General features: G+C 44.0%; 1 protein-coding gene across 2 annotated transcripts; it reads right to left on the bottom strand.

Moving 5' to 3' along the window:
* Positions 1-156: 156 nt before the first annotated feature.
* Positions 157-15,194, bottom strand: hhat (hedgehog acyltransferase). Of its 2 annotated transcripts, none has more exons than XM_030379658.1 (12): positions 15,001-15,194; positions 14,394-14,574; positions 14,172-14,236; positions 13,591-13,704; positions 12,814-13,008; positions 11,136-11,348; positions 10,555-10,732; positions 9,860-10,010; positions 7,817-7,852; positions 4,879-5,080; positions 4,433-4,577; positions 157-810 (listed from the first exon to the last, which is right to left on the bottom strand). In XM_030379658.1, the coding sequence occupies exons 2-12, from the start codon at positions 14,512-14,514 to the stop codon at positions 734-736; spliced, it is 1,497 nt and encodes a 498-aa protein (XP_030235518.1). In that variant the 5' UTR covers positions 14,515-14,574; positions 15,001-15,194; the 3' UTR covers positions 157-733. The 2 variants fall into 2 exon arrangements, with proteins under 2 accessions (XP_030235518.1, XP_030235519.1); XM_030379659.1 differs by having other exon boundaries at positions 15,102-15,194.
* Positions 15,195-15,319: the final 125 nt, after the last annotated feature.

Raw genomic sequence — 15,319 nt, 5'->3', positions numbered from 1 at the left:
AGGCTCTGCTGATTACCAACTCTTAAGTATGAAAGCTTTGGGTTTTGTCCTTTGGATATTTGCATAAATGTGTCAATGACAGAAAATGGAAATGTTTTACATGTCAACTCTCTACCATATGGGTTAAAACTATATTTTATTTTAGCTGATTACCGGTTTGGGATTAAAAAAACATTTATTTCAGAAACTGTTGAAAAAAATAAAATGATTAGTTGTTACGAAACATCCATCATACATTTCCACAATAGAACAAATACAGCATTGCAATGATCCATTTAACAAACCATAAAGGATATCTAGACTTGCGTTAATGCTAGTGTCATCATTAAGCATTATATAAATATATCTCATATTTCCTTTGTTATAGCAGCTTTATTTGTTTTTGCTTAAACTAACAGTTCAAACCGATATTCAGTGTCGCTTTCAGGATTAGAAAACAAATTTAATACAAACAACGATTGGAAATGATCACGATTGGCAACTGTGCTGAGGTTGAATGTGTTGAAGCTGTGCTGGCCCAGGCAGCCCCCCGTCAGCCCTCTGAAGCGGCCCAGCGTCGCTGTAAGGTGTCTGGCTCCACTTCAGTCCGGGGGAGTTTGGCTGGGTCCTGCCTGACAGACGACACGCTGGCTGGGGGCCCGAGGAGCCGCGGACACCGGAGCCTGCTGAGTGGACTAACAGCAGTTCTCGTCGACCTTGTTACTGTATAGGGGACTGTCGGGGTGGGGCGGGGTCAGGGTGCGCGTTCCAGGCCGACCTGAGCGAAGCAGTACAGGAAAGCCAACATGGGTGGAGCGATGGTTGACCAGCCTGAAATAAAATGGAAAATAAAGGCACAGAAGTTGAATAAACAAAGCTATCTCAAACAGTATATCCTGGAGGACGTCTTTGTGAAAATAATATACAATCTTCCTTGGTTGAGAAGTTGGTGAGTGCAGCGTGATTGACTGTAACCTTTCTGTATTCCCTCCTGTCTGCAGCTGTCTGCAGCTGTCTGCAGCGGGCTCCCCACACCGCCCGCCCCTCTCTGACCTGCACCTGCCACCACAATGCCTCTCAATCAACCATTCTTCCCATGTGCTTCACAATCCCGTTTTTACATGCACCCTCGCGGCGTTCTGCATACACGCAGGAGGACGCTGGGAGGCTTTTGTCCAGTTCATCCTCAGTACAACCAACAGGTATTCATTGTGTCCATCATCGTTCCAAAAACGTAAAAAGAGAAAAACACAAAACCATGATGTTCCCACATAAAATCCAAAGAGTGAAAAAAACTTTTCCGTTTTATGAAAATGGAACACGTTTTTTCTTGACTACCTTGTCATTTCAAAGAGGCACCGGAACAAACTACAGTAAGCTTCAAGGTTGTAAGAAACTTTTACAAAATGTATGTGTCAAAAAAAATTGCCTACAATACCTGTAAGACAGGGACTGTACTAAACCAGCCCCTTCGCTTAAAACTGTTATTATTCATGTTTCACGACAAAAAACCTTTGTCTAATGTAATGTTACAGTAAGGATACACTGGATCTATTGGACTCTTGCTTGATTGTTCTAATTTAACTGAGAACAGCATATGCTTTTCAAGTGGATAAGAATGAGTACAATGTTCCTTAACATATTCAGTCGGCCATTAATCAGCATATCCCAGATGCTGCAATCAGTCCCCTCTGTGATAACTCATCACAGTCGTATAGTGTCGCCAGTCAGAGGGACATCTTCTGCACATTTTAAAAAAATAAATCATCTTAACTTCATTCCAACCGTGCAGTTGTTCATTGTAGCCTGAGAGGAAGGCCCAGTGAAACACAAATGCTGTAAAAGCGCACACACACACACACACACACACACACACACACACACACACACACACACACACACACACACACACACACACACACACACACACACACACACACGCAGTATATCTATGTGTATCTGCTTATACTGGCAGGCAGCCCTCCTAAACTGATCTCAAGCAGGCTGATTTCAAAGCATTGATCTGGTTGATCTGGTAATAAGATTACTGCTCTCCCTTGGTGTTCTATGAAGGACACTAGTGGAACCCCTTGCACTTAAAATCAAAAGGTTCAAAATGACAAAACCTAATGGTGCAATGTGTAAGAAAAATATGAACTACAATTGTCAACAGAATGTGAAGAACAGCCATGTCATGTCAAAGACAGCTATGTATCGGGTTGCAGAGATCTTTACTTAAGTCAGCAGCTATCTGAGCAGGCCAGGTCCTTTACATCTTGTAATAACACTTTGTCCCTCCAGAGATCAGCCTCATTCCAACATCAGGACCAGTGCAGCACTACCCAGAGGGCCTTCCCTAACCCATGGTCAATCACGGCAGAGAAATAAATGATAGAAATAGAAACAAAACCAGGGTTAACATCGTGGTCCACCACTGGACACAGCTCTGGGCAATAAAGGCTCTGACCCGCTAAGCGTCAAACCCCCCCCAATAGTGGGTTACCACTTAGTGGGTGAGGCGATGAGAAATCAGCTCTGATTGTCGTGTAGTGGGTCTCTAGACGCATGTTTTAAGGCCTCACATACAGTCGAGAGGGCAATTGTTTTTTTCAAACCGGTTTGACATTATCGGGCCGACTCACGAGGGCGACTGAGGTGAAATTGGGGATTACAACCACCAATGCCAAAATACATACAGCCCGTTCCTTGTACAATGTACCGATTCAAATGTTGAAAAACCAATGGTTTTCTCCTCGTAAATGGGAGTGTGGAGGATTATTTCGGCTAAATCTTAGACATAGCACATTTAAAAAGGAAACACCTTAAATAATGTTTTTTTAGAAGAGTAAAGTTGTTGGTTAGTCGTTAACAAAAGATAAAATGTGATCATGTTGAAGACATTGAAAACATACACACATACATTTTACTTTCTTCCAGTCAATGACCGAGAGGACAGCAATCTGGGGGATTGAAACTATAAATAGTAACTGTGGGAGTGTATTTGAATGACGGCTGGTTTAAGCCGCCTCACCTGGCCCCAGTAAGACTGATTGGACTCTGGGCCTCGGTGAGGCTACACACCTGTTGCACCTTGAGTAATCATCGAGTAATCAATGTGCACCAGGCCATGTATCATCTTCTGCAAAACTGCAAAACATTAAACCGATTTCAACAGCGACACCCTAGCTGTGTTCGAAATCGTTCCCTATTCACTCACTCACTATTCCCTATATAGTGTTCATGACATAGTGCACTATATAGGGAAGGAACAAACGAGAATTCGGACGCTACGCTGAACATTTCTGAACGTCATAGGGAAAAGAAGCACAGCAGAAGTCACCTAGGTGGAGTGTGGCAGCCACCTAGGTGGCATGTAGCACGGACCTCGCTACACTAACTTAAACCACATCCCCCAATACGTCCTCTCCTTTCCACCTTATTAAACAATTGGACATGTCTAATTTCTTTATATATGTATGCACACCTGGCCGATGATTGACGTGTTTCTCTTGGATGACTCTTGTGAAACAGTCGATTCAGAGATTCATAGCATGGACTGCGACATCGCTAGCTGCATCCCTGGAGTGCTAGTCAACAGGATACTGGTGTAGATTTTAAATCCCGAAGCCTCCGAGAAGCCTGAATAAAATCTACCCTTTTCCACATAAATTCTGCGCTGACTTAATGGCGTTTCAATGCAGCGTAGAAGAGAGATGGGTCACATGTTTTTTTGTTAGGGTGTTTGATAACATATGGGTAATTATGCATGGATGACAATGTTTGGAATATTTGGCATATTTATCACCTTCAACATTGGATAATGTGGGAATTGTGACTCCCAGATGGCCTGCTGCTGAAGGTACAAGATCAGCCAAAAAAGGGAGGCATGAAGCAAGACATGCACTGGCATAGCCAGACTCCAAATACACAAATATTGCATATTTCCTCCTGCCTGTGCACTACCCTGTGAGAGGTTCTATGTTAACACCTCAGCCATACAATTTCCTCCCTCTCAAAACAATAAAGCATTGATATTAATGTAGTTGGGGACCGAATAGTTGACTGGTTAGGTTGTTTTCTTCCCAGTCGAAGGCTTTGGATTCAAAACCAGGATGCCTACAGGGTCTTCCTGTAGGCATCCTGATGTGAGATAAAGCCACACTGAGAGAAAAGGGGACAGTTGGATTTCCATATCAACATAATTGTGATCTATAATATAGTTCCTGTCTGTCCACATCCATTCTACAGAGGACTATCTACCTGCCCACATACATGTACATTTAAACACTAAACCCTCCACATTTGTATTTCATGCACACACACACACACGCAAACACACACAAAAGTGTCAGGGCCATATACAATCTTATGCTCCGCCTGTAGACACTCCTCCACTGGGCCGAGGCCGGCCGTAGCAACCCTGCGTGGGCGCGCCAGGGAAGGGGCGGCTCACCTTGGACGAAGACACGCTTCCAGAAGAGACGTCCGACGTGCGTCCCCCCGAGGAAGAGCAGGTTAGAGAGGATGAGCATGGCGGTGGAGCCGCCCGACAGGAGGGCCAACCCGCGCCGCTTCATGGCCGCCGAGAGGGTCCGCTCCTGGGAACGGCACCAGACCCATTATTATTATTCAAGCCACACTCTCCGCTGCGCTCAAGTCCTAGCATGCCCTGCCCCACAGCCTCCTCCAGTGGCCTGTTCTTCTAACCAGCATAAAGCAGAAGATGGCCTTGGCCGAGGTCAAAGCCCCGTTTGAATGAACACAGATGTTCACATTATACTGAATGCTCTCTGCACACGCATGCTTCCGTATGAAAGAGGAAGAGTACACAGAACATCATCTACAAACGTTACATGGGGATTTATTTACACACTCCGGCAGTATTTACTGGTGACTTACAATAAAGGATTCCACGACGGAGGTTGCAAAGAGGGCCTTGAGTGCGGTCTCCACCAGCACCCCGGCCCAGTTCATTAAGGCCCAGTACTGCAGGTAGTCGTGGCCGCCGTGCCAGAGGCACACAAAGCCAAAGGCCAGGCCGGTGGCCAGGGCTTTGTAGGCAGGGCCGTAGCGGGAGCCTCCCAGAGGAACGTAGATGTACCTGGGAGCAGGTGGGGGACAGCAGCATAATGGGGAACCATCATGAGTGTGGCGGGATTGACCTAGATTGATAATGTAGTGGACAGAAAAAGCCTGATGTAGAGCTGAGGTTTGGTTGAGTCACTCTCTGAGCTACCATCCAACAATACTGGGCAGAATGGACCGTGTCCTATAACCCTTTTCTTTTATCTGTTCGGGACACCTGGTTTGTACGTATATTTGTATGCAACTAATACCAATGTAACTATGTTACCAATCTATAGCTTCCCAGAGAGCCGAGCCGCTCGTGGTCGTACTGTATTTCAGTGAGGGGCTGGCGCCATCATGGAAGATCAATGAAACCTAAAGAGGACCTGTCAATGGAATAATGGCGTCAATTCAAGCACTTTTTCCAGTTTATTTTTCATTCAGGTTGGGATACTGTTGTGTAAATGTGGAGCGTGGACGAGCCAAACGGCTCCATGCTGCATAATGAGCGTTGATGCGCTGCGATAGGCCTGGTATTCAGTGCTTCTCTGTGACAGCTCATCCCACTATCAAAGCAGCAGAGGGTGGAATCACTCCTTTAAACTGTTCATTGTATATAGGATAACCAATTGGGCCTGTTTGTGCTGGATGGCGTATTAGCGGTGGTAAAGACTGCAAACACAAAGGAAACAGTAATTTAATAAATACACAAACGGAATTGACAATAATGTATACACAATCATTTAAATTATACGAAAACCTGAATTCTTTGAGCATCAAGAAACGGTTTCAAAAACGATGAAACATTCGATTCGATTTGTACCGCATTGATCGCAAACAATGACCTGTTGTTCGTTTGTCAAAAACAAGATTCATTTCCCACAAAAGCTCACCACAGAGCACAGACCGGCCCCAGAGGGAATATCTCGTCCTATTGAAAGGTGAACGCTGGTATCACAGGGACCTCTCACTGGGTCCCCCGGGGCCCGCGGCCTCCTGATCGCCCTGGATCCCTCTGCCATACTTACAAGCCAACATCTCTTTCAGCCCAGCGTCGCCCAGCTGGGAACTAATTATCTCGGACAGCCTGTGGCTAATCAATGTTCCTGAAAGATGAGCCAGCATTTCCTGCAGCCCTGGACGGCGGGGAGCAGCGCGCCCTGCCCTGCTGAGGCAGACAGACACTCAGCCGAACAACAAATCCATTCAGAGCCCTGGAAACTAAGCTGGTTAACCAGGTTAGCAAACCACACGTTCAATTGAATGCCTTGGAAACTACGCTGGTAAACGGGCTCAGCTCACAGGATATGAGGGTCGGATATCTATTCACATGCCCTGGCTACTAGGCTGGTCAACCAGGTAAACTCAACCAATATCTTCACATGCCCTGGATACTAGGCTGGTCAGCCAGGTAAACTCAACCAATACTAAACGGCCATGAAAACTAAGCTGGGGCAGCAGATAATGCAAGCAAGGATTAAAAAGCACCCTCACATCTAACGGGCTGCGGTCTGGTGAGCAGTGTTGGCCGATGGGCCGGGCAATGCTCAGATGAATGAACTCTGTTGAATAAACCCATAAATCTGTCTTTATTTATGCCAAACTATTCCCAGCCTCAAAGACTCTGAACTTATCAGACCCTTCTCACATGGAGGACACGGCCACTCGACAAAGAAAAACCTGTTCTTGGAAGCTTGCTAAGTCGGGAGACAGAGCAGGTGAGAGGGTCTATTGAAAGGACCGAGGAATGAGCCACTCTGATGGGGGGGAGGAGGGGACTGGGGCGCGGGCAAATGATTCATGTGGCTGGCATCGGCCCAACACACCTACGCGCTCATCTAGGGCTCTTCACACATTAAAGCACATTTTCAGAACTGCATTAGGAGCCCTTTATCGGCCATTTCGTGGGAGCCGGAGCGTCACGGCTCGCGCTCTGCATCCAACAAGGGATAATTACCAACGGGGGGGAAGAAAAAGAGAGAGAGAGTGAGAGCGAGAGCGAGAGAGAGAGAGAGAGAGAGAGAATGGACATCGGTTGAAATGGAAACTTGAATTTGCATTGTTAATGTGACCTCCTTGGATGGGTTGATAATGATTCCCACCAATATTTGTGCGGAACAATTTGAAAACATAAAAAATAAAAGAAAATCGACAAAAAAAAAAAAAAAATGTATCTTTATTATATGGTTCCTTCATGAAATGGTAGTAAATAATCAGTTAATGTCAGCTAGATGGAATTACAACCAATTAGGAACCAATAGGTCTAATGAATATAATATTAATAAATAGAGTATGACACCTAATGTTCTTATGAGGAACATGGGGTCTGTTAGCCCAGCGTCTGTCATTAAAAGCTGACAAACGAATGACATGTGTTACAAACGAAGTAACACACCAAACTTATACATACATTTTATGTACGCTTATTTAACGAGCCGATATTTCACCAGGAGGGGAAACATGTAAATAATTAACTGTAAAACTAAGTCACCCCCTTTAAAATGCACTATTTTGCAGGAAGTTGGAGATTGACACCTTTTAAAAGGTGAGTGTATTCTTTTTTTTATTTTCTACATCGCTGGAAATGAGCTGCTTGGCAACAACAATGAACTGCCTGGAAATTAAATTTGTCTCACATTAACAAACAAAAGAAGCCCCCCATTTATTTATTTTTTTGCCATTTGAAAAGATTCAAATCAATGTGAAAAACAATGGATTAACATTTGAATGTGAGCATCCAGAAGTCCCCGAACAAGGAAGTGTCTCTCACCTGATGAGCCAGCGGTACAGACCCTCATCAAAGTGCCTACAATGAGAAGAGGAAGGGAAAACATCGCTATTGAATCAGACATTTACATACTGATATAGACCAGGCTCAGAAACACCTGAACACCCTCAGCAGTGATAGAAATAGACCTGTGTGTGTGTGTGTGTGTGTGTGTGTGCTCAGGGCACATTAGGAATTGAAAGGCTGTCTCGTAACCGTGCTTATAAAGCATCGCTGGTCGTCCATAAAGAGGCTTAGCAGCCTTCCGCTTTACTCTGTGGGGGCAGTTGGCAGTTGGCCAGTCAGCAGGCTCTTTGTCAGCACATCAATCTGGGATTAATTTGATCCTTCTACCTTTACGCCTTAAACCCCACCACCCTTAACTGACTGAGGTCTCTCCGGGCTAGGAGGGTTATCCCTGATGCTTACAGCTAGAAACGCAGACTAGTGGTTGGATGGAGCCTGGGAAATACCGAGCTGATGTTAAAAGGGACAACCCCCACTTCAGAACAACATCACGTCAGCTCATAAATTATTATAGCACTTGCTGGATTAATTTTGTATTTTACAGTGGGGTGAAATGTAGCAAGATTGCTGGCCACTTGGAAATACAATAAGAACAAGGTGAGACCCAATAGAGCATGTTCATCCGGTCTCATGATTAACTTCTGTTTGGTTACTAAACGTGTTCCTTGGAATATTTTTGGTACTATTCTGAGAGGAGGAATATTGAGCCCTGGATTTATTTTCACATGGCAGTTATTGCTCTGGTAAATGTCAGCTTTGAAGAAAGAATCTGTCGAACACTTCAACATAACCTTACTAACGCTAAATAACACCACAAAAATTCTAACATAGGAACACAAAGAATACAAAAGATACAGAATACAACCCCCTATACAACATTAACAAACACTTTATTGTCCGAAGTGGATTGGGAAAGGGAGGTTAGCTTTTATTTATTTGTTTTGTTTTCTCTAGAAAAAGCTGCAAATGGTTTTGTTGCTACGCCAACCAATTGCTCTGATTGCCACAAATGGCAGGAGATGAGATAAAGCCCTGTGATCGGAGCATCTGATTGTTGCAGTCAGTAGACCACTTGAGGTACTCCACAGGGGTTTTACCTACCCCTCAAGTCCAGGAACACCGACAGCACATCGCAAGATGAAACTAGCAATGTGGAACATTATACATGTGCAGGCCATCATAGGAAAGGAGGAAGACCTTGGTAGCTAGAAAGAACTGTTTATCGGAGAAGGATGAAACAAGTTTGGCCCTATTGGCTAAGTAAATGAGATGAAGCTATGGACTGCATGGGGTGTTTTAAAAAAACATATTCCAATTTAGAAAGGGACTTTGGACTAATTGTGGTTCACCTGGCTGACGTATCTCTCTCAAGTCAAGCTCTTATTTCCAACAGCTACAAATGAACACAGAATTGCCTCAATGTCTATTTGTATGCCATCTCATGTAATTGCTCAACTGCTTGTCATTTTAGTTTGTAGTAGTATTCGGGTTTGCCTGAAGAAAAACCAATGACCCAAGTCATCAAATAGGATGATGGATGTCGATAGACATCCATCATCAAATAGGATGATGGATGTCGATAGACATCCATCATCGACCAAATGCTGCAGAGAAAAGTAAGCCTGTGCAACTTTGTGGAATTTGATTTATATCAAAGTACCATTCAACGGTATAGATTTTAAGACTGCGTAGGAAGGCCTTTTCTCCAGCATAAATGTCTGCAATTTTGTATGTTCCCGTAATAATGCAGCTCTGCTTTTCACAATAGAATCCTATCATTATCTCTTTTTAAATGTTATTACAACATCATCCTATCGAATTTGTACCCTTGTGTTGCAAAATAGTAATTCTTCTACTCAGCAGATACAACGCTGAAAAATATACAATAATCCCCACACAGGGTTGCCATTGTGTGCGTGTGTGCATGCGTTCGTGCGTTCGTGCGTGCGTGTGTGCGTGCGTTTGTGCGTTCGTGCGTGCGTGAGTGCGTGCGTGCGTGCTTGCGTGCGTGTGACCCACCTCCACATGCCTGTGAAGCTGTGCATGGTGCTCACGCAGCGGGGCAGCGCGGGGGGCGACAGCCGGTCCAGCGTGGCCAGCATGGAGGGCAGGCCGAACAGCACCAGGTACTTGACGTAGAAGAACTGGACCAGAGCCAGCGCCAGGCCGCCTGCCGCGTGACACCAAGTGGACGGGGTCACACGGGGAAAAACCAAACATAGACAACAGGAGAAACGTTTAGAAACAGGTTTAGGGAGGTGGGACAAAACGCTTGTCCGGACCATTTTTAGACATAGAAACTCCCCTCGGGATCAGGGGTGGTGAGCCGGTGTGTAAATGCTTGTGTTTCCTTTTCGCTAAAGACAAGAGCTGATGAGAAGTAATTTCAGTCGGGGAACCCGAGTCGATCATGTTCGATAAAAGCTGCAGAAACAATGAAATCCAACTCAGATTGGATTGCAATTGGATATTCCTTGTGCACCTGTACGATTTATTATGTGTATAGTCCACGTTGTTTACCAAACCATTTAGGATAATTGTCAAGAGTGAGGAGACCTTAGAGTTGTTAGCAAAAAAAATTGTTTTGCATTTCTTGCGAGACATTTTCCTCTCACTCGCAGCCTTTGTATCCAGACAAGGGTCTGAAGTGACCCAGCTGACTCCTCTACTTTAAACCCTCCATAATGATGCGGCAGGGGGGGGGGGGGGCATACCCAGGGCCCAAGGAGGGAGGCTCTCTAAGTAGGACTCATTAGCCTGGATGGCGTGCATGTACATGGCGTGGATCATGTACTCCGCCGTCAGCCACCACAGGACGATCCTTCCCGTTCGGAGAACCAGGTAACGGAGGACGCCGTCCACGGAGAAGGTCTCCCCCGCCGAGCGCCTCATCTACAGAGAACAGCCACAGGTCGTTGACAGTGTGTTAGACTTACGGCCCGCTACTAGCTCCGTATATGGGGTGGGTGAATGTGTAACATGGTTTATTTTGTCATTCAAGCAAAACCAAACTATAAATGTTCTGTTTTAGATCAAACGTGATGTTGTGGGTTGCATAGCAATGATACAGACTAATCCTGGTCCAAATTGCGACCTATATGCACAACGTTTTAAAACGTATCTATGGAAAATATGTAAAAATCCAGACTCAAATTTCGAGTTTAACACATGCTGCTACGTGCGTGACCAGCCATTATGGGTTCCGGGTAACGTTGATCAAACATTCGGGCTATATGCCCAAAATGAGAGTGCAGCAAGTGGGAGTGGACATAAAACTGAGAAGGCCCAGGATTACCTGCTGTGTGTAGTCCTTGAAGGTGATGATCGGCCCATTGTAGAACAAGGGATGGTAGAAGGAGTAGGAGAGCAACCAGAAGAGCTGCACTACCCCGACGGCCTCCAGGGGGCGCCAGCAGTGCTCCAGGCTGAAGCTGATGATGCGGAGGCCGCAGACCGCCACGCTAAACAGCAGCAGATAGTATTCCTCTTCTGTGTCATACCATGCTCTCTGTCGGGGGAACATGCATTCATTACTTCTATTATTAGAGTCCTATCCTTCGCCAGAAGGCATGGGAAAATAAAAGCACGCAAAGAGAGCGTTTCTTTGGTCTTTTCAGTAGAAAACTGTTGAGTAAGTAGAATACATTTTAAACGTATGCTGTAAAAGGGCCACACCGACCATCGGATACATAAGCCTCTTTCACAACATTTTAGCCAAGATAGATGGATTTTCTTTCTATTTTTCTTCGTTAATTAACCAAGATAATCAACAAAATACATTGAGATGATAAATACTGTACTTGATGCCTGAAGCCTGATGAAATAAGAAAGAATAAATACCCTGAATAGCATACAAGTGAACCAGAGGTAAACTCTGAATGTTCAGTCTGATATCGGGTTAGTATCTTCCACCATCTAGTGCTCACATCTTTATATTACAGACCAACATTCATGCCAACTTACTATGCTCCTGCCCGTTTCTATTTGAAGAGAGGAACACAATATATTCAAATGATCCTAGACTGGCTTCTCTGATTGTATCAAGATATGAAAAATAGGTTGCTGTAGGTGCTGTAGATTAGATTCAAGAGTTGTAAAGAGAGAGATCAGAAATTGGCAGAAAAAAGCAAGATGTCAACTTGAAATACATATTCTCACAGAGCATTTCATTCACTAATAGCTGATAGCTTTGCCATTTCTGACAAATTACACTCAAATAATGACTCTGAAGCACCCTTAAACAGAACGTAATACGAGACTAAACATTAAATTTCAGTACTTAAACAAAAGCTAGCAATATGTGGGGCTATATATATATATATATATATATATATATATATATATATATATTTAACAGGGCTGTCCTGTTCTTGTAAAAAGTTGACCGACTCTGGTAGTAAATAAACTCGGTCCTCATCCACCAGGGACTGTGGGCATATTGTTTTTTAAGGAAACATCTGGTCAATAGTTGTATTCAACCATTGTTTCTGATGTTGCATTTGCAGCACATGGATTGGGAACTGTTCAATTGACGACGTTCCACTATTGAAGAATAATGCACATCCATGAACTTTATACAACAATCAGGAAGGATTAAAAAAACACTTAGGTATAGTGATAATAATAATGCACACCCGTGGAAGGTTATTGATCCATCAGGATCAAGTATTAAACAGTGCTGTGGTATAATGAAAATGAATGCACCTTCGAGGAAAATGATTGACCAATCAGAATCGAGTATTTAACAAGCCGGTGGTCTAAACCCCAGTAGTTAGTGGCCACGACAGTGCAAATGTTGAACATTGTCTACTTTACTAGAGTACAAAACAATTAAAATAATAATAATATCAAGATAATATTACCAATTATACAAAAAAATATCCTGATTGTTCTATAAAGTTCATGGTTGTGCATTATTTTTCATACATTTCATGTACTATATTGCCTGCACTTGGTAATGAGGACCTGTCTACCTGTATCTTGAGCAGTGAGGGGATGTGGAGGGTGGAGAGTGACAGCAGACTGCAGGCCCAACACAGGGCCGGCCGCCGCAGCTGAGCCACGGTGAAGGACAGGCCAAGGTGGAGCAGCAGCACGCACACACCCTTCAGCCCCAAGACACCGCCGGCCGCCAGCAGGCCGTACACCAGCAGCACCGGCACCCTGAGCTGGAGGGAGACCAGGGGAAGAGAGGTTCTGGAAATGAAGTGAAATCGTCATAGGGATAGCTGCATTATCATCAGATAAATATCATCAGATAAATATACAATTTAAAAAGCAGTTGCCTACAAACCTGTCATATGGAATAATGTGTTCCGTAGGTCTATTCAAGGTCCAAAGTTAACTTTGAGAATTTGCCTTATTTCCCTGCCAAGCAAAGGTTTTAAAATTATATATTTTTTACCTGCCAAATGGTCATGTTGCCATAGGCAGTGGGAGGTTTTCATGTTAGATCCTGGGCCTATGCCTTATATATATTTGCAAAGGTTTGGAATATGAAAGAATACTGATACGCCAATGATAAATCTGATTGGAGGGCTTTGTATGGTTTCTATGTTGCACAAAACATAGAAAAACAAAAAAATTGACATCATCACCATCATCATGCCCAACTAAGTAACACAAATTGAGAAGGAAATCTGCAAAGCTAATGTTGAAATTACAGTACAACTTTCAGATGTAGCATTTGCATTATTATACTAGCTGTGATGCCTTTAGACGGGTGTAGAAAGGCAGTTTCCTCCGCCTACCTTGGGTATGAAGAGGCCTGTGGAGATGGAGAGCAGAGCATGGCCGGTCAGAGACCACAGCAGAGACTTCCTGCTCCACTCAGTCCAGAAACTCCACTCAAAGTCTGCAGGGTCCTGACAGAGACCGCCAACGTCACTGTGCACTCAGATGTGGGCTTCAGGACTCATGTCTACACTAAATCCACGTGAACACTAAATACTATCATTCATAAAAATGCCAAGATATATATATATAGATATAACGGCTTACATTTATAGATTAATTGTTACAGCTTCAGTTATCAGTTACTTGCCCATTACTAATATAGAACCAAAGGCATCCTGTGTACTGAACAGCCTGTACAGTTCACTAAACGGAAAATACTTGGAATTAATTTGGGGTTTGATTGGGGGACATCAATATCCAACAAAAGGTTTTCAGTATCAGGCTGTAGGCTTAGGATTTCCAGTAAAAAGTCTCCTCAAGACTGTTATTTAAAAGGAGGAATCGATTAACATTATATTTACAATTCCAAACTAGTTATTCTTTATGCACTAAAGTGTGTACTGTCTGAAACTACTCTTTGTGTACGGCATCATACCCTCCTTAAGCCTGGAAGAAGTCCTGGTTCCAGCTGCAAATCTCTCTCCAATCCTGCTTTGTGTTCTGTGATGAAACATGATGTTGTTTGCTATTGGTTAGTGCTGAGTGGGTTCTGATGGACAGGTCTTGGGTGTATTGCAAGGCTTTAAGTGTTAATTTGGGCCTAGGAAGGGGAACTAGAATAGGCAAATTTTAATCAAATGTACTAAGTTTTCTTTACCTTTGGAGAATCTGTGCAGTTGATAGAAAGAGTAGAAATGAGAACCAAAGGAGAGTATCCAGTATATGAGGATCTCTGTCCGTGGCAGAGCTGCCAAACGGCTTACTGATCCAGAAGCCATCAGAGTGTACCTAAAACATACACACACACTCTGCAGGCCTGTCCATGGGGTTCCATGGACCTGTGCACGCGCACGCACGCACGCACACACACAAACACACACACACACAGACACACCACCACACACACACACACACCACACACACACACACACACACACACACACACAGTCATGTCATACCATATCAAAGTCATACCCATAGCTACAAAAGCGTTAAATTGGCTGGTGTTCCCTGAGGCTGCTTCGAAAGTATGCCAATGTTCAAATGTATATTAAGTTATGAGGTTTTAACCTGAGATTTATGTTTTCTTGAGGATAATGTATTTCCTGAGGAGCAATTATGATTGTGTAAGGACCGGATACAAGTGCCCGGTGAGACAAAGGCCAGGTGACGTTAGTGATGATGTTAGTGGGGCTGTCTCCTCTTCCTAGAACACACACTAGTAACCATCTCTGATATCACTGACGGAATGCAACTTGGCTTACCTTCCTAAGTGTAAAACTCAACAATAGCCTCGTGCTCTAGACAGTTCTTTGGCTAAATTGACCAAACTGTAGTCAACGTTTTGCACAAAGCATTAACACACCGTAGAGTACAGAACTTGACCGACAGATACGGCATACGCTTTCTGTTGAATGCTCCTACTGAGGAAGAGCGTCGCGTCGGTAGGAGAGCGGCTCCAGTGGGGTCGAAAAAGAAACACACTTCCGGTGCCAGCTTGTCCGCATATTTCAAAATAAAAGCTTGCCAACTTTTTTAAATTGTCGTTGAGATAGTTTTTCTTTTCAGGATGTCCTGCGAAGG

This window comes from Gadus morhua, chromosome 15 (genome assembly GCF_902167405.1).
Source record: "Gadus morhua chromosome 15, gadMor3.0, whole genome shotgun sequence".
In the NCBI taxonomy this organism is placed as follows: domain Eukaryota; kingdom Metazoa; phylum Chordata; class Actinopteri; order Gadiformes; family Gadidae; genus Gadus; species Gadus morhua.
This window is presented reverse-complemented; position numbering and strand designations above follow the sequence as displayed.

Excerpts from the sequence above, each read along its gene's own strand:
- hhat (XM_030379658.1), bottom strand. The coding sequence starts at position 14,514 with ATGGCTTCTGGATCAGTAAGCCGTTTGGCAGCTCTGCCACGGACAGAG. Across the intron at positions 14,237-14,393 it reads ACTGCACAGATTCTCCAAAG|AACACAAAGCAGGATTGGAG; the intron begins GTAAAGAAAACT and ends GTTTCATCACAG. Across the intron at positions 13,705-14,171 it reads TTCTTCCAGGCTTAAGGAGG|GACCCTGCAGACTTTGAGTG; the intron begins GTATGATGCCGT and ends GGTCTCTGTCAG.